Consider the following 23,453-nt stretch of genomic DNA (forward strand, 5'->3'; position numbering starts at 1 on the left):
TCCAGGGACAAATTTTCAAGGACAAATACTACAAGCTACTGAACAATGATGTTGTGGCAGCTGGTATACTAAAACCAGTTCTGTTCGATGAGTCTAAACATCTCAATGAATGCTTTCAAAATCCAATGCAGCGTTATCGTTTTTTGCAAGATATGCAACTGTCAGTTCCAATAGATGTTTTCAGGTTCTGCCCTGGTGGATCATTTATAACAACCGTGGCTGTTGTTCAAGTTACTGAAAACCGCTCTGATGCTGAAATGCTCACCCAGGCAGCCAGACTTATCACAGCCATGAAACCAGAATTGAAAGAGTTTCACACCCTAGCACAGAAACGAGCATTCAGGGAGAAGCTCAGCCGTGTCACTACTGTATTACCAAGCATAGCAGACTTGATTTACAAGGAGCTTACTATAGATGCAGCCACAGCAGCTCATCCAGAAACACAACAGCGGTTGCGTCTTATCTTTTTGGGAGAAGAAGGACTACTGACTGATTTACGACACTTGAATGCTGGGAGACCAACAGGTACATTTGATGTATTTTTTGACAAGCTTGCAGAACTAGTTGATGAGGTAACTGCTGCAGATGAACGCCGTCACAATGTAGGTCATCTGTCACAGTGGATCTCATTAAATGAATTGATCTCACAAGCCAAGGAAAAGTGCCCAGAAAATACACCAGTCCCATCAGCCAGTCTTGTACGACTTCAGTTTGCTCCCAGAAATCCATATGTGCATTCAGCTCTCAATTTTACATCTCGCATTCAAGTTCAGTACAAAATACAAAGGCGACAACTGAGAGTCCAGCATCCAGATGATCACTACTGTGCAGCTTTGTTTAAATACTTAAAAAACAAAGCAGTTGAGTTAGGGGATAAGGCTCTCCTGTTCTGCTGTGATGACAAAGCGAAGATCCCATTTGGTGATCCAGGTATTGCTGTGTCCACTGGGGTGCGAGGTAAGAAAACCATAGCACCAACGACCACCACATTGGTTGCTGCAGATCATGACATGACCAAAGGATCATTAACACCATCTGTTGTCCTGCAAGTTGATATCCCCGACCAAGTTGAGCATTCCTTTGTACAGGGAAAGTCACCACCATTGTAAACGATTCTGTTTTCCAGCAATCAACACCATTCAGACATGCTGCTGTGTTGGCGAAACTCATCAGAGAAAATAACCCTGATTCAACATTGGTCATGAAATACACTGATGGTGGAACGGACCACAGAAACACCCTTGAGTCAGTAAAGTGTGCATCTATATGCCTGTTCAAAGAACTGAATTTGGACATGTTGGTCATGGCACGCTGTGCTCCGGGGCACAGCTGGACAAATCCGGCAGAGAGAATCATGTCTATACTAAATCTGGGGCTCCAGAATTGTGCACTAGAAAGAAGAGCATGTGATGAGAAGACAGAGGTAGAACTCCGCAAATGCAACAGTATGGCAGAAATAAGAACCATGGCTGAAAAGAAACCAGCTCTACAACTAGAAGAGAGGTGGACTGAATCAGTTGAACCACTGCAGGCTACTATCCGTAACAGATTTATGCGACTGAAACTTAAAGGTCAGCCCATCACAGCAATTGACCCAGTCACTGCTACAGATGTTGACAAGCTGAAACGTCACCTGCAGCAACTGTTCCGGAAATGGACTGCTCCAAGCTGCAGAAGGTTCACACAAAGAAAATCAAATCATACAATGATTGGGTTGAATCACACTGCCGTGTACGACACTACAGCTTTCAGATAAGGAAATGCTGTGATGAAAGTTGTTGTTCCCCACCAAAGTTGGATAGGGAAGACTTGGTATGGCTGCCTGATCCAGTGATAGACAGCGATGGAGAGCACTACAAACCATACAGGGAAGTGAAAGGAACCATCACAACAGATGAAAACAGGCCCTCTCTCAACGCAAAGAAAGCCCAAAAGCAAAACACCCCTGCCATTGCTGCTGCACATGATCAACCTACTTGTAGTGCAACACCCAGTACCTCTGATGATACACCAACCACGAGTAGCCAAGTACGTGGAAAGCCTGTTGTTTGCAGTGCGCAGAATGCACGAGCAAGTTTTCCGTGTATAGAGTGCAGGAAGCCACGTGTTGTATACTCTAAAAACAAGTTGACTGAACGACATATGGTTTCCTTGGTAACATTAATGAGCGAGAATCATTATACCTGTGGTGCTCCACTCACACCTCCTGGCCATTGTCTTCACAACAAAGTGCAGTTCAGGCCGAATCTGATTTGTGCAATGCCAGTTGAACTGCCATACTATGGGGCAAATGTCGGGAGAAAGGATGTGTGTGCACATTGTGGGGAGGAAGATGCTGAAATCGACCTTGATCTTAAGAAAAGCTTTAAAACTGTACTTCCAATGTGTCATTCTTGTGGAGCCAGTGGGAAATTGCCAATAACGCAGCGCCCATATGGAAAAAATGAACTGTAAAGACACTTCAGTGTTCTCCACCGCGGGTTTTTAATGGACAGAGGCTGCCCACTTAAGGGTCCAGGACTAGAAACAGTCACTTTCAAAAACAGTCTGTTATTTCGAATACAAACAGAGAAACCCCATATAAACTCTATATCATCAGAAAACATATTGGGAAATTTCCTTTCCAATGATATATTGCTTATGGGGAATTCAAGAAATTTTCTTGACACTTTTCCTCATCAAATGAAGCTGGCAGCTGATTTATTGCGCAGTTTTACACTTTCCTTTTCAGGTAAGAAGTCCCAGATGAAATAAAAATAAACAAAACACATAATTTGAGTGTTTCTTCTTTTTTTACATGATGTTATTTTGAAAATCAATGTTTTTCTAATTTTGTAATTGTTGTAGCATCATAGAGCCGAGAATTTGCCGTACATATTATTATATATCATCAACCAACTTGTGCAAAATTTCATGGCACATTGAGGAAATGTTTGCATCATTTTTAAACGTATTATAAAGTAAAAGTAATATTGAACACAAAATTATCAAATTTACAACAAAATAAAAGTATTTATTTATTTAAAGTGTCTTTAATTCAAAAAATGAGGTACGATAGTTCTCTTTTTGGCGCCTGTACCGTGTACGTCCGCCTTTCTTTCCATTAAATTCTGGGGATCGAATCTCAGACAGTATCCGCTAAGGGGACAAGTAAGCATCTAAACTTTGAAATACTACTTGACTGGCTTGGCTTGCATGTACTGGATCATATGGCCTTTGAATTTTATCATAGCCTAATCAATCGACAGCTGGCGAAATGACCGTAATTTGCGGGAAAAGAAATTGAACGCCTGAGGTCAAGATGAGGTCGAACTTTGAACGTACGATCATGCACGGTTGAGGTCACAGGCGGGCACATCGAGTTCATTATCATTGACATGAAAATACTTCTGATATCGGTTCTTTGGCATTACTTTTGCGATCCCCGGTACTTGTAATCTGTCGTCTGTTGACCAGTAGTCGTTTACATCTGGCATGGTGTGAATTTCGATCAAAATATTTTGCTATGAACGCCCGCATTTCATCAACCTTCGTCTCATACCAGTACTGGTTTACGTCGGCGCCGGACCATCGACACTGAGTCGCGTAGTGGTTGATTTCATCGACAACTTGTTGACGGAAAGGCGGCGGAATTAACAGAAAAAATAATCATCGGCTGAGCTCCGATGCCTAAACTATGATAAGAACCAGATTCAGCGACCAGAAAATTCAGAAGATCGAAATTTCCTACCATGAGGCGACCCTATGAGATCTCACACTAATTATCGGGCGCTTCCGGTTATAGTTTGCAGCATGTACTTGCCGTAGCGCTGCATCGATCTCACCTACGTCAATGTCACTCACTGTTTCTACGTTTTGAAAACGGAATCAACAGAAAAAATAATCTACTGGATGAGCTCCGACGCCTAAACGATGATAAGGGCCAGATTCAGCGACCAGAAAATTCGGAAGATCGAAATTTTATACCATGGGACGACGATGGATCTCACGCAAGATATCGGGCGCTTCCGGTTACAGTTTGAAGTCCTAAAACTGGAGTATTTGCCGTAGCGCTGCATCGATCTCGCCAACGTCTATGTCACTCACTGTGTCTACGTCTGAAAAGCCTTCAAATTCCTCCTTTTCGTCATTGTCAAGGAAAATTCTCATGATTTAGGTATTCGAGCGACCGACATCCGCGATTTTTCAGTGAGGGTTAACGCTACGGCAGGACGTAAACAAAAAATTAAAATTCAAACTTAGCGACGCGTCCGAGAAAACATCGATCGATTTTGTGCAAAAACTTTTAATGGCAACCTGTATATTTATAGAGCGGGAAAATGTAGCCTAACATGTGCTTAGTACGTCATCAGAAATGATGATACGTTCATCACGGAAAACCGTTACGTTTCCCGCATTTTCAAATCGACCCGGAAGTCTGGAATGTTCGGGCGCTTTCGGGCGCTTTGGCCGCACCCCCATAGGGCGTTTGAGGGCGCTCTGGGCTGCAAAGGGTTAAGAAATAAAAAAAATGAAAAAAAAAAAAAATTCCCTACCTACCTACCCTATTTTTGAAAACCATGTGATCGGAACAGCACATATTTTTTTTTTTGGCCTCAACAAAGAAGTGGAAAAGATGTTGAAAAAGGGGGCCATCGAGACAACTTTCTCTCAGGAAGGAGATTTTCAAAGTCAGATATTCATAGTACCAAAGAAAGATGGGAGTTATCGCCCAGTGATCAACCTGAAACTGCTGAACCAGTTCATACCATACAAACACTTCAAAATGGAAGGCTTGCACATGTTAAAAGACCTCCTGAGGGAAGGAGACTCAGGTTGTGCAAAATAGACCTGAAAGATGCATATTTCAGCATACCAGTGAGTCAGAAATCTCAGAAATACCTCAAATTTTGATGGGGGAAGAATTTGTATCGATTTCGATGCCTACCATTCGGGCTAGCATCAGCACCACGAATCTTCACCAAATTAATGAAACCAGTTGTACCGGTAGGTATATTGAGGCATATGGGTATCAGGTTGATCATTTACCTGGACGATATTCTCCTGATGAATCAATCCAAAGATCAATTAATACGGGACAGGGACACCCTACTTGTTCCTACTTCAACACCTTGGGTTTGGCATAAACTGGGAGAAATCCTACCTAGTCCCAACACAGGAAATAGAGTTTCTGGGTTTCCTTATCAACTCGGTGACAATGAGAATGTTTCTCCCGGAGTCCAAGATTTTACAAATTATCAATCAGTGTGCAAACCTAGCTCACAAAACTCTGGTATCTGTGAGAGAACTAGCACAGATAATTGGCAGAATGACTGCATCAGTTGCAGCAATAATACCAGCACCATTGCAGTGCAGATATCTCCAAATGACCAGAACACGATCACTGATTCACAACAAGTCATACGAAACCCTTAGGCTAGTAACTCTATCTCCAGAGTGCAAGACAGAACTGCAGTGGTGGTGCCACCACCTGAGAGACTTCAATGGCAAGGCAATCATTTGCCCTTGCCCGGATCTCATGATAACCTCAGATGCGTCGAAAAAAGGGTGGGGGGCACACTCCCAGGGAATTCAGACAGGAGGAGCGTGGACAGCAGAGGAAGCCATGATGCATATCAATGCACTGGAACTTCTAGCTGCCTTCCTCGCTCTGAAAACCTTTACAAAGGACAAACAAAATTTGACGGTGCTTCTGAAATAGACAATCGGACAGCAGTAGCTTACATCAACAAAATGGGAGGGACGAAATCCACAGTACTGGTGACACTAGCAAAGAAATGTGGAATTATTGCCTGACAAACACAATTACAATAATAGCAGATACCCGGAGTGCAGAACGTCCTAGCAGATTGGGAATCCAGGAATGTGGAAGACTCCAGCAGCTGGCGTCTGGACCCCATGATATTCAAACAAATTCAGAAAATGTGGGGACCATTGAATGTAGACCTATTCGCTTCGAGACTGAACTATCAGATAGACAGGTACATTTCTTGGAAACCAGACTCAGAAGCAATAGCATTCGATGCAATGCAGACGTCCTGGGTGGGTATGAACGGGTATGCATTCCCTCCATTTGCATTGATAGGGAGATGTCTGGCCAAAGTGAGGAAGGAGGAAACAACCATTGTCATAGTGACACCAATATGGCAAGCACAGCCATGGTTTCCAGTGATAATGAAAATGTCCGTGGAGTTTCCGATCCTCCTTCCAACATACCAGACACTTCTGCTATCACCAGCACAACAACCACTCCCGTTGTTAACAATGGGAGACGGACTGAAATTAGCGGCATGGCAGGTTTCAGGCATTCCCTCATTACAGAAGGAATTTCAGATGAAACTGCCAAGCTTATGTCAAATGCCTGGAGTAAGGAACATCAGCATCTTACAACTCCTCCTGGCGAAAGTGGAGTTGTTGGTGTGATAGGAGACAAATTGATCCATTTTCGGCATCTTTGGCAAATATCCTAGATTTTATTACTCACCTGTTTGATACGGGGTATCAATAGATCAATTAACACATACAGATCCACGCTTTCTGCCTTCTATCCTCCTATTGATGGACATAGGGTAGGTCAACACCCCAAGGTCATGATGTTATTGAGGGCAGTGTTTAATGAAAGACCACCACAACCGAGATACACAGATACCTGGGATGTAGATCAGGTTTGAACTATATCAAAGGTATGGGTGATAACAAAGAAATGAAACCAAAAGACTTGTCTCTGAAACTTTGTATGTTATTGACTCTGGCTAGTGCCGGACGCCAGTCTGAGGTCCAAACTCTAAACATAAAAAGTATGTGTGATAATGGAAGTGACATTACTTTCAAATATTCATCGTTGACTAAGTCGAGTAAAGCAAAATTTGCTTCATCGCAACAATCCTCAGATCACAGTCCTTTGGGTAGTGTAACCTTCCATATGTTTTCATCCCAATCACGGCTATGTGTTGTTTCATGCTTACATGAATACCTAATATTATCAGAGCCTTGGCGTGGTAAAGTTGATGGGAAATCATCAGTAAATAAGCTGTTATTGAGCTATGTCAAGCCTCACAAACCAGTATCCACTAGTACACTTGCCAGATGGTTGAAAACAATGATGAAATTAGCAGGAATAAATATTGACATCTTTAAGGCACACTCCACCAGATCAGCATGTACATCTAAAGCAAAACAACAAGGTGTGTCAGTAAAAGACATACTGACACAAGCTAACTGGTCTAAAACATCAACATTTGCAAGGTTTTACCTACGAGATGTTCCATCTAACGATAATAACCCTTACGAAAATTATAGCCTTGCGGCGAACAGTTCTGGTAAAGTCTTCATAATTGCCCGGTAAGTTTACCACAACATGTTGTGGTAAGCTTACGCATAGCTTGAGATTTTCGCATGTTGATGGATTTTGCGGCGCACATATTGTGGTATGCTTACCACGACACTCAAGCATGTCCTGGTATGTTTGCCACAAAAGTTTAGGCTTTGCAGAATTTTTTGCGCTATACTTGCCACAAACAGGATTTACGGTATACATACCGCTATTGAAGCTGACCCTATGGGTAGCCCCACCCCCAGTAGCATACCCCTACCCTTCACACTTTGCCACGACCACTCACACTCTAGCTACTCATTCTTGTGCTCATGTAAGTTTTCAGAATGTAGCCATAGGTACAAACACTCACACACATTCACAAACAAAAGAAAATCTTACCAGGTTTTTCATTGAATTCCTACCTTACATTTATTGCAGATGGAAATGCTAACAAATGACTCAAAACAAAAGAAATCACAAGTTCATCAACAGTTCTTTCACAGGATATCTCCCTTAATCCATGGCATCTTCATAACAAAGTGTTGGCATATCCAACGATATAGTGGGAACAGTTACTTTTGATCCAGTTGATTGTTCAGTGTCTTGGTTTACTTTCCGTAGACTACAGAAAGGGCTAAAACAAAAAAAAAGAAAAACAAGAAAAGAAACATTAATGCAATCACATATACTAGCACAGTACAGTAGACAAAATGCCAAGAGAACAATCTGCCAGTCAGTATGTAATTGCAACTGCCTTGACATACCTTTCACAATGAGTCTTGCACATATCATGAAATGGAATCCAGGTCACTAAATTGTAAAGATATTTCAAACGGTACTTACACTTATATATTTGCCTTGGCAAGCTTGGTTACTCTTTTGGGACCAATTTGGGTTTATGAGATTGGTGATGTAAAGTTGTCATCAGCATTGCTTTTCTCAGCATCCGTTGCCACAAAGACATGTCGTCACTTCCAGCTACAAATAAGAAAATGCAATGGAATAAAAAGGAATGTAAAGGAAAAAGTCCCAGCGATTATGTTTGGTGATTTTGACTACATGTGACATGAAAACTAGTTTACTACTATATCTGTGAATCTAAATTACTTTTAGATGGGGGGGGGACAACGCTACCAGTGATCCACAGCTACAGAAACATAACTGAAAATATTGTATGCATGTTTTGTGTTGTAAGATTTCATGTAGAACTTCAATGAAATATTGTAAATCAATCATTGATTTGGATTTCGCCTTACATATGCCAGCAAAATATTTACGGGTAACGTTGACCAAATGTCAAAATACATTAATGAAGATTTCAAAAGAAACTTAAGTGTCAAAGACAGAGACGTCCAGCATCGTCCAGCATGATCTTATAAATAGACGTATACCAAATTTCATGACATGAACACGTGTACAAACGATACTAGGTCAGAGTTTAAGAACTTAATTCTTACTTAACGCAAAGAAACGACACGGAGGCAAGTGTTTGGCCGAAATCCGGGGTTATGTATGTACCGTCACGGCGGGGCGTCAAGGCGTCATGGCGGCCTGGACGGCGGTACCAGACTCCTGGCACCGTGCGTCAGGCAACGTGCTACCGGGCGCCCACTACAGGCCCATGACAGTACCCCCCAAATTACGGCCAAGTTGCGGACATGCATGGCCGCAGCGCGGCCGCAATGCAGTCCCCCCCCCCCCCCCCCCCCCCCCCCCGTGGGTGACCATGCGCCACTGGGAAACTGTGTGGGATTGTTTACGAAGCAGGATCTTTTGAGTTCAAGTGATGGAGGCAGAGACGTCGACTGTATTTCTTCAAACTTTATTACTACAGCTACGATGTACTACTGCTACAATAACATAATGTATCAGTGAGTGGATAAGTGACGACCAGATCCAATGGTGAGCGATGCGCTCTGAGTATACGCATACACATACACTATACTGTACATAAACATATACTAAAGTAAAGTGGCTAATTCAGGCTGTGATATAGCCGATTTTGGCGGGAAAGTAAGAAGCGTCTTTGACTTTGATTGGTTAGAGATGAGTCACACGTCAGAAAGAATTAAAACTATGTGTAAACACAGGATGTTGGAAGGAACTGAAGAGATTACAATCTGTCTTCATTGTCAAGGAATTAAGAAGTAGCTATCTTTGTATACGTTTCTCGACATTCTCCCGCCCGACAGAAAAAGGTATCAAGTCTAAAATTCGAAAAATCATCGTAAACTAAAACTCGAGAAAAATGCAAAAATTGAAAGTAATCGAAATACTGAGTAAAATGACTAGATATCATATGGTGAGTATATAGGGTCCATTAAATAGTGTCCAATATATATTGTCCGATATATAGAGTTCACTTAGTGTTCAGGTCATGTATCCTACAACGTGCGATGGCTGCTGCTGTACGTGTAGAACGTCGTTGACCTTTACTAGGGTCAGGCAGAATTGTGTCCGTGTCATTGTTGTTGCTTGGTAACAATGTAGAAGTGTCTGCCTTCACTTCGAGGGGATAAAGTTTCACAATAGGACGATTAGTGAGTCCGGTCGTAGTCTTGATTTCCGCAGATCGTATCATTCCATCTTTTCCGTAGTTTAATTTCTCCACGATGGCTAATGGCCAATGCATTCGTCGTTCAGTGTCACTGTGAACTAGAACAACATCTCCGACCTTGATTTTGTTGTTGGTAGTTCCGTTTAATTTGTGATGTTCACGCAAAGCAGGTAGATATTCTGAAATCCATCGACGCCAGAATTGTTCTTGTAATTGAGCAATGCGTACGTACCGTTTGTTCAAGCTGCTGCTATTTCCATAGGTTGGGTCCGAAAGTTCGTCGTCGTCGTATAGTGGGTGTGGCACGCCTGTAAGTGGTCGTCCCTGCAGAAGGTGAGACGGTGATAGGGGCGTCGTGTCCTCAGAATCCGTGTACAAGTACGTGAGAGGTCGGTCGTTCAACATGGTTTCAATCTCTGTAACAATAGTGTTCAATTCGTCGAATGTAACGAAGGCGCGACCGAGTACTTTCTTTATCGCGTTTTTAGTCAGTCCGATCATGCGTTCCCAGAAACCTCCGAACCAAGGGGCGCGTTTAGGTATGAAGGACCATTGTACGCGTCGATTAGCTAAATAGCGTTTCACATCTGGTGCGTAGAATAATTTCCGTATTTCATCCGCGGCGGATAAATAAGTAGAGGCGTTGTCCGAAATCATCTTTGAGGGTAGCGAGCGTCTTGCTGCGAATCGTCGGAAGGCGAGTAGAAATGATCCCGTAGATAGATCAGGTACCAGTTCGAGGTGAACGGCGCGAGTCACGGCACAGGTGAACAAACATATGTAGGCTTTTGTTTCCTTACCGTTAGGCGATTTAACGAATAGCGCTCCGGTGAAATCCACTCCAGTAATTGCGAAGGGAGGGGCGTCGTTTACGCGATACGATTGAAGCGGGGCTTGTATCGGTATTTGATAAGGTTTTTGCCGTTCGTTTTCCGACAGGTGACGCATTTTCTTAGCAATTTTTTCACGGTCTGGCGAATCTTGGCTATCCAGAAGCGTCGTCGAATGTAGGTTACCGTTGTCTGTAATCCAGAGTGAAGTGCGCGTGCGTGTGCGTTCAGAATCACGAGATCGGTGAACCGATGAGCTGGCGGTAGTAGAATCGGGAACTTTGTCACAAAGTCCAGGGGAGCATTGTGTAGCCTCCCCCCACAACGTAGAATGCCGTCTTTATCAGTAAACAGTCCGAGTTGTCTGCTTAGCAACGTCTTCTTCTTGTTATCGCGTATTTTCTTTGCGATGTCGGCGAATTCTTGTCTTTGTACATCTTTAATCCACTCTATCTCAGCGCGATTGAGTTCGTCAGCGGTTATCAGTCCGGTTTTGCGAGTTGCCTTTTGTTTCAGGTTTGAGATAAAACGCAGGACTAATGCGGTTACGCGAAGTAACTTTGTGAGACCGCTATATCTGTTGACGTCTATGATTAATTGAATTCCGTTTACAGAAGGTTTGCTTCTGTCATCACTAGGCTTATTGTAATCCTCACTGAGGGTACCGACATCCTCCTCAGTAGATACATGATATGTTGAGCTGTCAAACACGGGACAGATAGGCCAATCACCTTGTTTTAGCCAGGGTGGGCCTTGCCACCAGAGATTGGATTTCTCTAACTCACGGGTTGAGATTCCACGTGTCAATAAATCGGCTGGATTGTCCTTGGTTGGACAATATTTGATCGTGCATGGCACATTTCTAATTTCTTTGACTCGATTTGCAACGAATACCGGAAGTTTCTTGTCTCTTCGTGTTATCCAATGTATAACGCATTGATTGTCCGACCACAGCGTACGATCTGTGATATTGACTTTGTCTTTCAAGGCGTCGTAAACGAAGCGTAGTAGTCTAGAACCGACTAATGCTGCCATAAGTTCGAGGCAGGGCAGTGATAATTCCTTGATTGGAGCGACACGTGTTTTTGCCATGACCAAAGACGTTTGGTCACCGCGGCGAAGGTATGCGGCTGCACCGTAAGCTTTACAGCTGGCATCTGCGAATACGTGTAGTTCATGATCGGCGCTCGTATTCTCGGCGAAATAACGACGGTCGATCTTGATTTCGGTGCTCGCGTTGAAGTCCGATACTATGTGTTTCCATCGATTTGCGAGGTCGGTTTCTAGTGGTTCGTCCCCAATCTAAATTTCTCTTCCATATGTCTTGAATAAATGTCTTTGCTTTCACTTGAACGGGTGAAAGATATCCGAGGGGGTCGAATAAACTTGCTGTTACTTGTGTGACTTCGCGCTTTGTCGCGAGATAGTCCGATTTCTTCACATCCTTTTTCTTAGCGTAAGCGAGTTGATCAGAGTCCGTTAACCAGCGCATTCCGAGAACACCCACGTTGGTGTTCGTTTCCAGAGTTTTGTCCTTAGCGGCTAATTTGCGTATTTCATCATTGTTCGATGACCACGAGCGAAGGTTAAATCCAGCGGATTTCATGAGAGAGTTTGCGTCAGTGTAGTATCTCGTAGCTTCCGTAGTATTGTTAACACCCGAGATGACATTATCAACATAGATATTATCTTTAAGATCAGCGGCGATTGGAGTGTTAGCGTTTGACTCCAAGTGTGTTTTGACAACTGCATTCAATATGAAGGGTGAACAGACCGCGCCAAAGAGAACGGTTTTAAAACGATAAACTTTGAACGGGCTCTCAGGGTCGCTTGGGTCAGATAACCAGAGGAATTTTGTGAATTTCCGGTCATTTTCGTCAAGACGTACATTGAGAAATGCTTTCTCGATGTCACTGCTGAGCGCGATGTCATGCACTCGAAATCTGAGTAGAATTGATGAGAGATCGTTGAGAAGTGGCGGTCCAGTCTGTAAACAGTCATTTAGACTAGGTGAATCTGATTGTCTGCAGCTGCAATCATATACAACACGAATGGGTGTAGTCGTCGAGTCTTTCTTTACTGAGCGATGGGGAAGATAATGTCCGTTTGTTTTATCATCGTCGTCGACTTCCTCGATAAAGTCGCGAGACTGTTGGTCAATTAAGATGTTGTTGTATACTTTCAATAAATCGGGCGTTAACTGACGCACCATAGCGCATGTGCGTTTCTCAGTAATATGATAATTGGTCGGCAATGGCGGGTGGTCGACCTTCCATGGTAACTTAGCAACGTATTTTCCGTCTTCAACTCGTAAATGCGTATCACGATATAATTCGAATTCGCTTACCTCAGTGTCCTTGGCGTTTACTTGGTCTCTTATTCCGATTGTTTCCAAGTCCCAGTAGTTTTGAAGTTTAATTTCCTCTTCAACAGTAGTCGTAGCGATGTGTAAGGTGGTCGCGTCGGCGTTAGGCGCGCTTCGTATACCAGTGGGTCCCGACAATAAGTATCCACCGAATTTAGAAAGTACGGCGGTCGGGCCTGGTCCCCTTACAATGTCATCTTCGATAAAGTCCCAGTAATAGTCAGTTCCGATTAATAGCGATATCTCGAATGATTCGGCGCCAAAGGGTGGGTGCGGTAATTTTGAACCCTTCATGTGAGGTGAATTCAATACGAAACATGACATTTTGTTCTCCACGGTGATTGATTTCTCTGGAACTATTAGCACGCTCATTGACTTTGGACCGTCTCATGTCTGAAGTGCAAAGGTTACCATTTCAAACGATCTGGTGTTAGCAGTTTTGTCACCGAATCTCTTTAATCCGTATACGTCCGAGGTTTGTGGCTTCATATCTAGCTTCGTTACTAGATCACGTGTGATGAAGGAAATGTCCGAACCTTCATCGAACAATACCGTAGCGTTGATTGTATTTGGACCGTAAGTGATTGGAACTTCGGCAGTTTTGTGTATGCCTGGCTCCATTTTCCGTTTACCCGAGTTACTCTCCGTTCTCGCGAAATTTACTCCAATCTGCGTGGCAGGTTGAGTAGATGAGGTAGGCTTGTCGTTGCCTCTATTTCCCGTAGCGTGCGTTTGAGTGTCCGTAACTTGATTGTTGGGACTTGGTCCCGTCGTAGCGTGACTCGATTCCGTGGTACACAGCGAGGTGTGATGCTTTCTTCCGCAGCGAAAGCATTTCCCTTTCGATCTACAATCTCCGACTTTGTGTTTCCCGAGGCAGTTGAAACACAATTTATCCCTTTTAACGATTTCGTGGCGTTTGCTTCGATCGGTTACTACAGTACAGTCGTTGTGGAAGTGTGGTCCCTTGCAGTACGCGCAAGTTTTCGGCTTCTTCGGCTTCGAGGCTTGGCGGCCTTTTGCGTTCGTCTCGGCGTTCGCGAAGAAGGTCGCGGTAGCTATTGGCGTTTCCGTAGATTCGGTTTCTTCGTCCACGTAAAGTATGTGTCTCCATAGTGCTTCGCGAAGTTCGTCGATTTCCCAACTTTTGTCTCCGTAATGTTCGTTGAATACAGCGATTATCTTTTTCGGTAGTTTTATCCAGATTGCCCTTTCTAACATAACAGCGTATTTGTCAACAGTAATGTCGAGGTTTTCTAGCTCGCGAATGTGGTTCTCTATATCATCGTAGAATTTTCTCAGACTTGTGCGATCGTAATTTGGCTTCGGCATAGTTAAGGTAGCTTTCCACCTTTGCATCGACCTATTTTCAAACGTGAATTTTGCCATCAAGATGTGTACTTTTACCCAAGTATTATATATCACCTGAAAGCTATTGCTTTGAATTTTTTTGTTTTATCAAGAAAATTAGTGTGCGATGAATTTTTTTGAAGATCTTAGTGAAAGTGTAAAGAAAATGGGTGGTCTCACGTAAAAAAGTTTAAGTCTGAGCGGAGAGGGGCTATTGTTTAGTTGATAACGGGCAATTGGTCTTCAGAATACTGGCTACAAAACCGTGTCTCAGATTTTTGAAAAAGGCCTTAGTTTTTTCACATCGTTGAGTCAAAGTTTATCTACCGATTAGTCTTACAACGCCGCCTAATTAAGCAGCAATAACTCGACTTTAAAAATCTTCATAGAGAAACTGAGACACGGTTTTGGAGACAACCTACTTGACAAACGTCTGTGAAAATCTGGTGAACTTCCGTTCACGCGTTCTCGAGTTAAACTCTTTTGAACGTGCTGCAATGTGACAAAATGCCGAACTGAGAAAAAGGCGATTTAGTAAATTGGTTCGGTTTTTTCCTTTTGAATGGCAATAAACAATGTACTCAACCGACAAAACACTAAAACCAGATAGTGAAATCAAAGTGTTCAACTTCAACAGTATATTCACTCATTGAAATCAGTGTCAACGGTCGAAATGAGGCTAAAAAGGGTGAATTTTGGGAGCGTTGTACTCTTTTTAGAGCGCAATCTACACAGTTGCTGATGAGTAAATAAACTTGGGGAGTGCCAGGGAAGGGATTATGCATAATCTGTTGACTGATTAGTTGTAAGGTTTAAATAGAGTATTAACTGTTCGACCTAACTGTCAGAACTGCTACGGCATCTCGATGCCGTCTACACGAGCGCTTGGACTAATACCTCCATGACAAGCGTACACTACAGTGTAAGTTTATGGCAGCATTCGATTCGACCTCGGAAACGACTCACTGCTGCGGAATGAAAGCGAGCCCGATGAGTGATATAGGGAAAACAATATTGGCTGACAACAAAAATATCTGCGTTTGTATGTGGATGTACATTTGCGGTGTCTGTGATCATGGAGATAAAAAAGAACGTTAACAGCTCCATGCTGTGATTCGTTACAGTTAGAGTAACCGAGGATTCAGTGAGCAGCCATTTTTTAGATCTTCACGCGCCTTGAAAACCGATTAACACTAATCAAACTACGAGCATTTCTGAGACAATAGTTCGTCCTCACTCTGTACAGCATTTCTGTGGGTGAAGACCGTTTCTGGAGTCATGAACCAATCGTCGTCGGTGCCATAAAAGTCAAAGGAGAGAAGTTGAGAAAACATGAACATAGAGAAAAGTACGTCATTTCATCAAGCGCAAGTTGCATGCGATAGACCTCTCGTCAAGCGTCATACGTCACAGCATGGAGGTAGTAGTCTTCCTACCTCCATGGTCACAGATAGATAACTCTCTGCTGTTGTTCGTATCACAACATGAGTACCATCGATTCCAGGCGAATATGATATCAGACCCGTCTTCATTACATGTAAATCTCAGGATTAGGATGGTGTTTTGCACTGTATTCAAGTAGTTAGCCCGTAAGCGTCTCATTCAATGGTTTACCGACCAATGATGACATGTTGATGAAAACTCAGGGCGATTACGTTTTACGTTGTGACGGTCAAATTCATATTGAAATTTGTCTTCGGTCCTGCAGCATTTTGGCTACTGCCATGATAACTGATAACAATGTTGTCGTGTCCATTCCCATAAAATCATTTGATTCACATTCGTCCGGTGTACGATGAACATTTGTTAGTCGACGTATGTTTTACCTTGTCAAGGTCGGTTTCTCATTTAGTGGTAGGGTGGTTGCATTGTACGATTATTGGGTAATAGCGCGGTCCGGAAACGAAATGGGACAAGGAAAAACGGGACCGCGGGATTGAAACGACTTCGACATTATCAGTTCACTGCCATTGTGCCAAAACGTCTGCAAACCAAAGCAGCTATTGTTTTGTGGCGTGGGATTTCTGCATCGCTACGTATTTTGCCTTGGGAAAATTTGCTGTCGCTCTCTTGCAGCCCATGCAATTTGTTTCCACCTTGTATTTTCTAATCCAAAGTAGTTCCAAAGCCGCGGCTTCTGATATTTCATTTTTATTCATAAATTGTTCAACTCACTTAGTATTCTCATCGAACGGACAATGTCGGGTTTCTAGACCTTTTGGCGCAAAGTCGTTTCGGCCGCACAATTTCGACCCCAAGACGTTTAGGCAACGCGACCAAAGACGTTTCGGCACGATCTGGTTGGGGGACCTCGTGCCAAATGTTACAAATCAAAACACTGAGAAGTATAGTGTCAGCATTCACATGCTTTAAAGTTTGTGAGAACATGGTGAAAAAACCGTCGAAAAGAGTTTCATATCATTTTCAATAGCAATAGCCGCCGACACTGTCAAAGTTTGAAAAGCGGCGCCTAAACGGCACTGTAAAAGTCATACTGGTCAAAACGCAAGGGTAATGCTTATGAATATGACTGGTCTGTCAGTTACTAATAAGTTTGAAGGGAAAAAAATAAATCGTAACGGGGGTGTCGAAATGTCTTGGGGCCAAAAGAAGCCGAAACTTCGGCCGAAAGAGGCCGAATGTTGCTTGAATGTTGAAGATGTGAAGGGTGTCTGTTGCAGTATTCAAGTGTTCCCGCTGTCACTTAGGCCGCCAGTGGAACGTACATTTATGTATACGGGACAGCCTCTTCAAAGATGTTTAACATTACGAAACTTATCCACCACTCCTGGTGCTTTTACAAAAGCACAAAAATGTCCCAGATAAAACATTTAGTGCGTGGGCCATTTGTGTAATCTGAAATTGTACCGTCAACAATGTCATAAGTCTGACCTTGTCCGATTGTGTCGATAAATTGTGATCTTTTGGGAGCGGCCACCCCTATGAGAAAAACGGTAAGACCCACCTTTCGACGCCTAATTGCCCAGGTACACACTATGGTCTTGACCCACGCAGTGAACGGTAGGTGCTAATGGGATTTTCACAGCGTATGTTGTCCAAGTGCATGTGAATACTGTGACGCTGCTTGCTTAGCGTAATCCCTTGTCAATCAAGACTTAACGGTAGTCTCAAACGCCAAAATGTACACCTGTGCCTCTCGTACATTTTTATTCCAAAATTTCACCCAAAAACAGGAACTTCACGACCAAGATATTCTACACACAAGGAAGATCAATATTATAGGAATACTTTTAAGGGATAAAAGAAAAATCGTGTTTTTGACTCAAAATACCAAAACAAAGGCGGAAAGCTACCTTAATAGCGAATCTATGTGCGCGTGGATTATTTTGTGTCTTTGTCCGTAACGCTTTTGAAGCGCATTAATGGCGCGTTGGTAATTTGAGTCCGAAATACTCAAACCACCGACTACGTTCGCGGCTTCGCCCTTTAATTGACCTCGTAGATAATGAAATTTCTGAATGGGTTCTAGCGCAGTATCATTATCGACCATGGACTTGAAGCTATCGTAGAAAGTCATCCATTGATGAACGTCGCCACTGAACGTAGGTAGTTGAAGTTTTGGTAGACTTACCGTCTTGTGAGGTGCTGAGACGGGCGGTGTGTGAGCTTGCCTGAAGGTTGAACTTGGGGTTGCTTCGATGGGTTTATTCTCCTTCTCTCCGATGAAACGCTTGATTCTGAATATCTTCTCGTGTGTATCTTCGTTGTATTGCTGGAGGTCGGTAGATATATCGTCGATGTCTCCATCTTCGGTGTTAGTGATGATCAAACTGTCGAGTTTTTGTATCTCTTCGTACGTTTCCTCTACTCTTGCCAGTATCATCTCCAGTATGAACAGTTGTTCGGGGTCGCCCTGAAACGCAGACATTGTGGTTTCGGCTTTCTTGAGTTGGTTCGTCACTATTCCGCGGTAGACTCCTCGTGTCCTCTTCAGGTTGGTCGTAGCTGGAGTTGCCATTCCCTCTGCTTGCGCTGACTTCGGCTTAGCTTTCTTCTTTGAACTCATCCTGGTCTCGGCACCAAAACAATGTGTGGGATTGTTTACGAAGCAGGATCTTTTGAGTTCAAGTGATGGAGGCAGAGGCGTCGACTGTATTTCTTCAAACTTTATTACTACAGCTACGATGTACTACTGCTACAATAACATAATGTATCAGTGAGTGGATAAGTGACGACCAGATCCAATGGTGAGCGATGCGCTCTGAGTATACGCATACACATACACTATACTGTGCATAAACATATACTAAAGTAAAGTGGCTAATTCAGGCTGTGATATAGCCGATTTTGTCGGGAAAGTAAGAAGCGTCTTTGACTTTGATTGGTTAGAGATGAGTCACTCCTTATACATGTTCATTGTTCCTACATTTCGTGTCTCTACAGTTTGTATAGTGGTATTACAACGTTGGCATTGTCCACCGCGAACTGAGTCCCATATCGAATTGCTGGCGTGTCGCGAGTGCCTTCGGCACTACGTCAAGGGTCTCCCGCGGCGTCTTGATGTAGATCTGGTACGCGTCACTCCGCCATCTGCCAAGTGTCTTTATGAGCCAGTCAGGCAAGCCGGCTTCGGCAGCAGTCGTGGCTGCACCACTGCGGAAACTATGTGTCGCGTACATTTTAGCATCGGAAATCCCTGCCTGGGTAAGCAGTTCCCGCAGGCATAGGTTCAGTCTTTGTCGCGTAAGCCATGTGCCGTCCGCGAATTGGAACGCCGGTTCTTCAGGGCACATGTATCCGCGGTTCCCGGTATATTTCCAATAGGAGCGGACCGCACACACAGAGGTCCCGGTCGGAGCGATACGGATGGTGTGCCCACGCGCGTACGGGTCAGTCTTCGATGACTTTATCCTGATTTCGATCACGTCCGTTAACACAATGTCCCGGGCGAGTAGTGTGGCGTTTACGTCGAATTCCGTAGGTGATCGAGCGGTGAACTCGCTTACCCTCAGAAAGCCGTAGAATGCCAGCGTGAAGCTTGCCCATACCATGAGCTTGTCGTTGCTGCACATGTCGGCACGCTGACGCAGGCATTCCTTGAGGCGACGGAGCAGGTCAATGGTGATTGGTAGTCGTGGCCGGCGCACTTCTCCAATGCTTCTCCTGATCCCTTGCAGTGTTCGTTGCAGGAGAGCGTGCGTTGTTACGTCGTCGGCATACCCGCGCTCAACGTGGTGATGCATCACCCCGGCTAGGTACACCTTAATGGTTCGATATGCTAGTCCTCCATTTGCCAGGTTCGCAACGAAGAGTATGGCTTTCCTGATTGTGACAGGTAAGGTTGCTAGTCCGTGTGATGAGCAGAAATCCAAGTAACACTTTTGTCCTACCTGGTATGTGCGTCGCGTGTTCCCGGCCACACTGTTATGGATGTAGGCAGTTGCTAGTTCCGTCAGTTGTTGTGTAGCAAGAGGGATGGACATAGTCGCGTTGGTACAGGTGTGTGGCCGGCATCCGCTTCGGGCACCAATGCTCGGAACCTCTCCATCTGTAAACGAGAAAGTGCATCAGCAATTGAGTTATCGATCATGACACGGAAATTTCCTTTGGCTGCCTCATAAAAGATGCTCCTTACTAGTTGCATGATGTCAGGGCATCTCGTAGTGCCTTTTCTCCAGATGTGCACGACGGTTTGATTGTCACAATGAAACAGCACTCGGCGGCCATGCCAACGATGCCCCCAAATTGAACAAGCGACTAGTATTGGGTACATCTCCTTCCACTCGATTGAGGCTTGGAGAGAGTCAGGCCATGCAACGGTCAACCAATGCCCAGCGTGGTAGCCACCGGAGCCTACAGTGCCCGAGGCATCGGTGTAGAGGTCAAGGTCGCGAGAGGGGGTCCACTTTGTATCGAGGAATGAGGCGTGCCGTTCCATGTCGGTAGGAAGTCGCACCACCATTTCCCGTCAAGGCGGAAAGCGTCAGATAGTGTGATCGTGTCGCGCAACTTGCGTACGGTTGTGCTTAAGTCAATCATGCGGCGGAGGAAGATGCGACCGGCGGGAATGCACTTGCATGCAAAACTGAGGGTGCCGATGAGGGATAGCAACTCCCGTTTAGTGCATGAGTGTCGGTGGAGCCAAGTGGGAAGTGTTTGAAGCAGGTCCTGTAGCTTGTCGTCGGGTAAGCATAGTGTCATTGTAAGTGTGTCCAACGTGATGCCAAGGAACGTCATGGTGGGTGATGGGCCTTCGACTTTTTCTGGGGCGATGGGTATCGCGAGGTCGCGGCATGTGTTGAGCATGGTGTCGAGGAGGTACTGGCATTGCGGGGAGTTGGGGGGCCAGCGCCAAAGTAGTCGTCCAGGTAGTGCAGTAAGTCCTGAGTGTTTGCTCTGTTTTTGACGATCCAGAGGAGTGCTTCGGCCAGGCGGTTGAATAAGAACGGTGCAGAACGAAGGCCAAAAGGGAGCACGCGATCGAAGAAGAACAGCCCTTGCCATTTAAAGCCGAGGAGGTGCCAATCCGCCTTCCGTACCGGGCACAGTCGGAACGCGTGCTTAATGTCCACTTTTGTGATGAGTGCACCTTGGCCAAGTCTCTGTAATATCGCGACGGCATCGTCAACGCGGGAGTAGGTGAGGGTGTAGTCTTCCTTGTTGATGTAGTGGTTGACACTATCGTTTCGTGGTTGGGATAGGTCCATTATTATGCGGTGGCCGCCTGATTTTTTAGGCCGAAGTCCAAGCGAGTTTACGACGAAGTTTGGCAGAGGTGGCACGGCGAACGGGCCAATTGTGTGGCCGAGGCGCAGTTCTTTTGTTATGGCGGTGGTGACGGCATCCGGATCGGTCATTGCGGACTGGGCGTTGCGAGTGTAGCGTGGTGCGCGGTTCCCACCGAAGCCGATGTCGGCACCATGAGTGAGGTCGTGGATGAGGCTGGCTGTGAATTGTTTGTGCGGGTGGTCGTGCAGGGCAGCTGAGAGCTTAGTTAGGTTGATTGGCGTTGTCGGCTGTAGCGTGGCGATTGTCGCTGGGTGGACGGTCGCTCCCTCGAAAGGGCTGGGGGGTCTCTGATTTGATGCGTTGGTGGTTTGCTGAGCACCGTGTTCGGTCGAGTTACACACGGAGCACTTGTGTAGTCTGCCATAGTTGCAGGGTGTCTTGCATGTGCCTCGGTTGAAAGAACGACAAACCGGAGGTTGGTCAGATTGTTTCTTGTTCGCTGGGCTCTCCCAGTAGAACGGGTTGGTGGTGCTGCTGCGTCGGTTTGGGCAATCAGTCTTCAAATGACCTGTTGGCCACAGCCGAAGCAGGTAGGACGCAGGAGGTGTGGCTGGTTTTGGAAGTACTGGAAGTTGAGGTCTTGGTTTGGCTGGCTCCAGTTGGCCCTATCTGGGTAGCGGGAAGCGTTCAGGCGGAAGTGTTTGTCATAGGCTAGCCAGGCCTCCGGCTTGTAGGCAGCAGCTTTGGAGGCGAGGAAACGAAGGTAGTTGGCCATGGGGATCGCCAAATGTGGGTAGTAGAATGTACGATAGGAGGAGAAGACGAGGAAGCACTGTAACCAGGTGTCAAAGTCGTCGATGGCTTTCCGCTTCACCTCGGTTGTGAACGTGGCGACGCCACGGTTGTCTGGGTCAAAAGCTACTTGTGTCTTGGTAGCCTGGGATGAGTTGGGGGCTAGGGCATCAGGGTGCAAGTCACCAAATTCGATGAACTTACCGAGGTTAGCCAAGGCGTTGAGTGTTGACTGGTCGACGTACGGCAGGAGCAGGTCGGCTGGGGTATTGCTGCTGAAGTATTGCCCGTTGGTCCGGCTCTAGGCGGTGGGCGCCATGGCGTTGCGTTGTGACCAGCTGGCTGGGCGAGTTGACTGTAGGGCGCGGCCATATTGCTCGTGTTGTTGTTATGAGGTGCGCCGCTAGCGGTGGAGTTATCCCGGATGTGCGCAGCGCCACCGCTGGTGGTCAAGGCTGGTGGGGTAGCTGTGATGGTGGGTTGGTATTCATTAACGTGATTAGCGGGATGATTACTTGGGTGGCCTTGGGTAGGTAGCGAGCTGGACGGAGCGGCGAGCGTCGCCGGCCTAGCGACGACGACTGAGGCAGGTGATAGTGCACCAACGGCTGTATCAGTTGGCTGGACTTGCAAGTTGGACGTCGGGATGGGCACCGTTGCTGTGGCGTTGCTGGTATCTGGCTGCCGTAGTTCACGTCGGATTGAGTCAATGGCGCTTGCAATGCCGGTTTCTATCAGTTTGGCGATGTGGTCTGATATACTTGGGTCGGCTGCCGCTGCGGCTGTTGTCGGCATGTCGACGGCAGGGTTGGTTGGTGTGGTTTCCGTCGGTACTGGCTGGAGTAGGAATTTGTCGAGGTGCGCTGGGCGTCTCTTTGTCCTCGTCGATGTACGGGTGGCCGCCCGGGCGTAGGCGCGGCCCTTGGTTTTCTTCGATTTTGCATGGCGAATTTTGCGATGTGAACTTGAGCGTGGCAGAGATTGAAATGGACAAAAATAGCTTTGAACACACTGATGTGCGCATGGATAATGACGTGGAAAGGGTGATGTAATTTGTTGAGATAACGGTAATCGAGGCGGTTGGTAGATTAGGTTACGTCTCAAATGCATCTAGAAGTGTAAGGTAGGTGACGCATGGTGACCCATGCATGTCAAGGTCTAAACCCTTCCCCCGTGTCGCTCCAGACGTTAACAATGATTATAGCAAGCCATAATCACCCACTAACCATTCCTAAATGTATTGTTTTTTCATTGTTTTATATCGTACATCGAGGGAAATTTGTTATACATATAAGCAAAAGTTTCACCCTGGGTACAGTCCCCGAGGGACTGTGCCTTCGCCAAAGTGTCGAAGTATGTATTCCCCAGACATAGACACTATCAATACATGGGTATGAACAGATAAAGGCCACTCCTTTCACACTGTTCACTCAACGTTCAACCTCGGAGATTATTCAGACAATTGGACAGTGTTACTCGAGAATTGCACAGAACAAAAACAGATAAAATTCGTCGTTACGTTGCAGAGAAGGATACTCGAAAATTTACTTACCG

At 45.3% G+C, this 23,453-nt stretch overlaps 6 protein-coding genes and 1 long non-coding RNA gene across 7 annotated transcripts; 1 reads left to right on the top strand and 6 right to left on the bottom strand.

Moving 5' to 3' along the window:
• The first annotated feature begins 4,615 nt into the window (after positions 1 to 4,615).
• LOC139128234 (uncharacterized) lies at positions 4,616 to 5,701 on the top strand. Its single transcript, XM_070694050.1, has 2 exons — positions 4,616 to 4,814; positions 5,082 to 5,701. Exons 1-2 carry the CDS (start codon positions 4,616 to 4,618, stop codon positions 5,699 to 5,701), a joined length of 819 nt encoding a protein of 272 aa, XP_070550151.1.
• A 2,017-nt stretch (positions 5,702 to 7,718) lies between these two features.
• LOC139128251 (uncharacterized) lies at positions 7,719 to 8,566 on the bottom strand. The gene is made up of 2 exons (XR_011551231.1): positions 8,159 to 8,566; positions 7,719 to 7,949 (listed from the first exon to the last, which is right to left on the bottom strand). It is a non-coding gene; the product is annotated as an uncharacterized lncRNA (long non-coding RNA).
• A 1,108-nt stretch (positions 8,567 to 9,674) lies between these two features.
• Positions 9,675 to 10,277, bottom strand: LOC139128235 (uncharacterized). Its single transcript, XM_070694051.1, has one exon. The coding sequence runs from the start codon at positions 10,275 to 10,277 to the stop codon at positions 9,675 to 9,677; it is 603 nt and encodes a 200-aa protein (XP_070550152.1).
• A 464-nt stretch (positions 10,278 to 10,741) lies between these two features.
• Positions 10,742 to 11,737, bottom strand: LOC139128236 (uncharacterized). The gene has a single exon (XM_070694052.1). It carries the CDS (start codon positions 11,735 to 11,737, stop codon positions 10,742 to 10,744), a length of 996 nt encoding a protein of 331 aa, XP_070550153.1.
• A 139-nt stretch (positions 11,738 to 11,876) lies between these two features.
• On the bottom strand, positions 11,877 to 13,391 carry LOC139128237 (uncharacterized). Its single transcript, XM_070694053.1, has one exon. The coding sequence runs from the start codon at positions 13,389 to 13,391 to the stop codon at positions 11,877 to 11,879; it is 1,515 nt and encodes a 504-aa protein (XP_070550154.1).
• Positions 13,392 to 13,454: 63 nt separating this feature from the next.
• LOC139128238 (uncharacterized) lies at positions 13,455 to 14,399 on the bottom strand. The gene has a single exon (XM_070694054.1). The coding sequence runs from the start codon at positions 14,397 to 14,399 to the stop codon at positions 13,455 to 13,457; it is 945 nt and encodes a 314-aa protein (XP_070550155.1).
• Positions 14,400 to 18,835: 4,436 nt separating this feature from the next.
• On the bottom strand, positions 18,836 to 19,861 carry LOC139128239 (integrase/recombinase xerD homolog). The gene has a single exon (XM_070694055.1). The coding sequence runs from the start codon at positions 19,859 to 19,861 to the stop codon at positions 18,836 to 18,838; it is 1,026 nt and encodes a 341-aa protein (XP_070550156.1).
• Positions 19,862 to 23,453: the final 3,592 nt, after the last annotated feature.

This window comes from Ptychodera flava, unplaced genomic scaffold (genome assembly GCF_041260155.1).
Source record: "Ptychodera flava strain L36383 unplaced genomic scaffold, AS_Pfla_20210202 Scaffold_46__1_contigs__length_1169225_pilon, whole genome shotgun sequence".
NCBI classification, from domain to species: domain Eukaryota; kingdom Metazoa; phylum Hemichordata; class Enteropneusta; family Ptychoderidae; genus Ptychodera; species Ptychodera flava.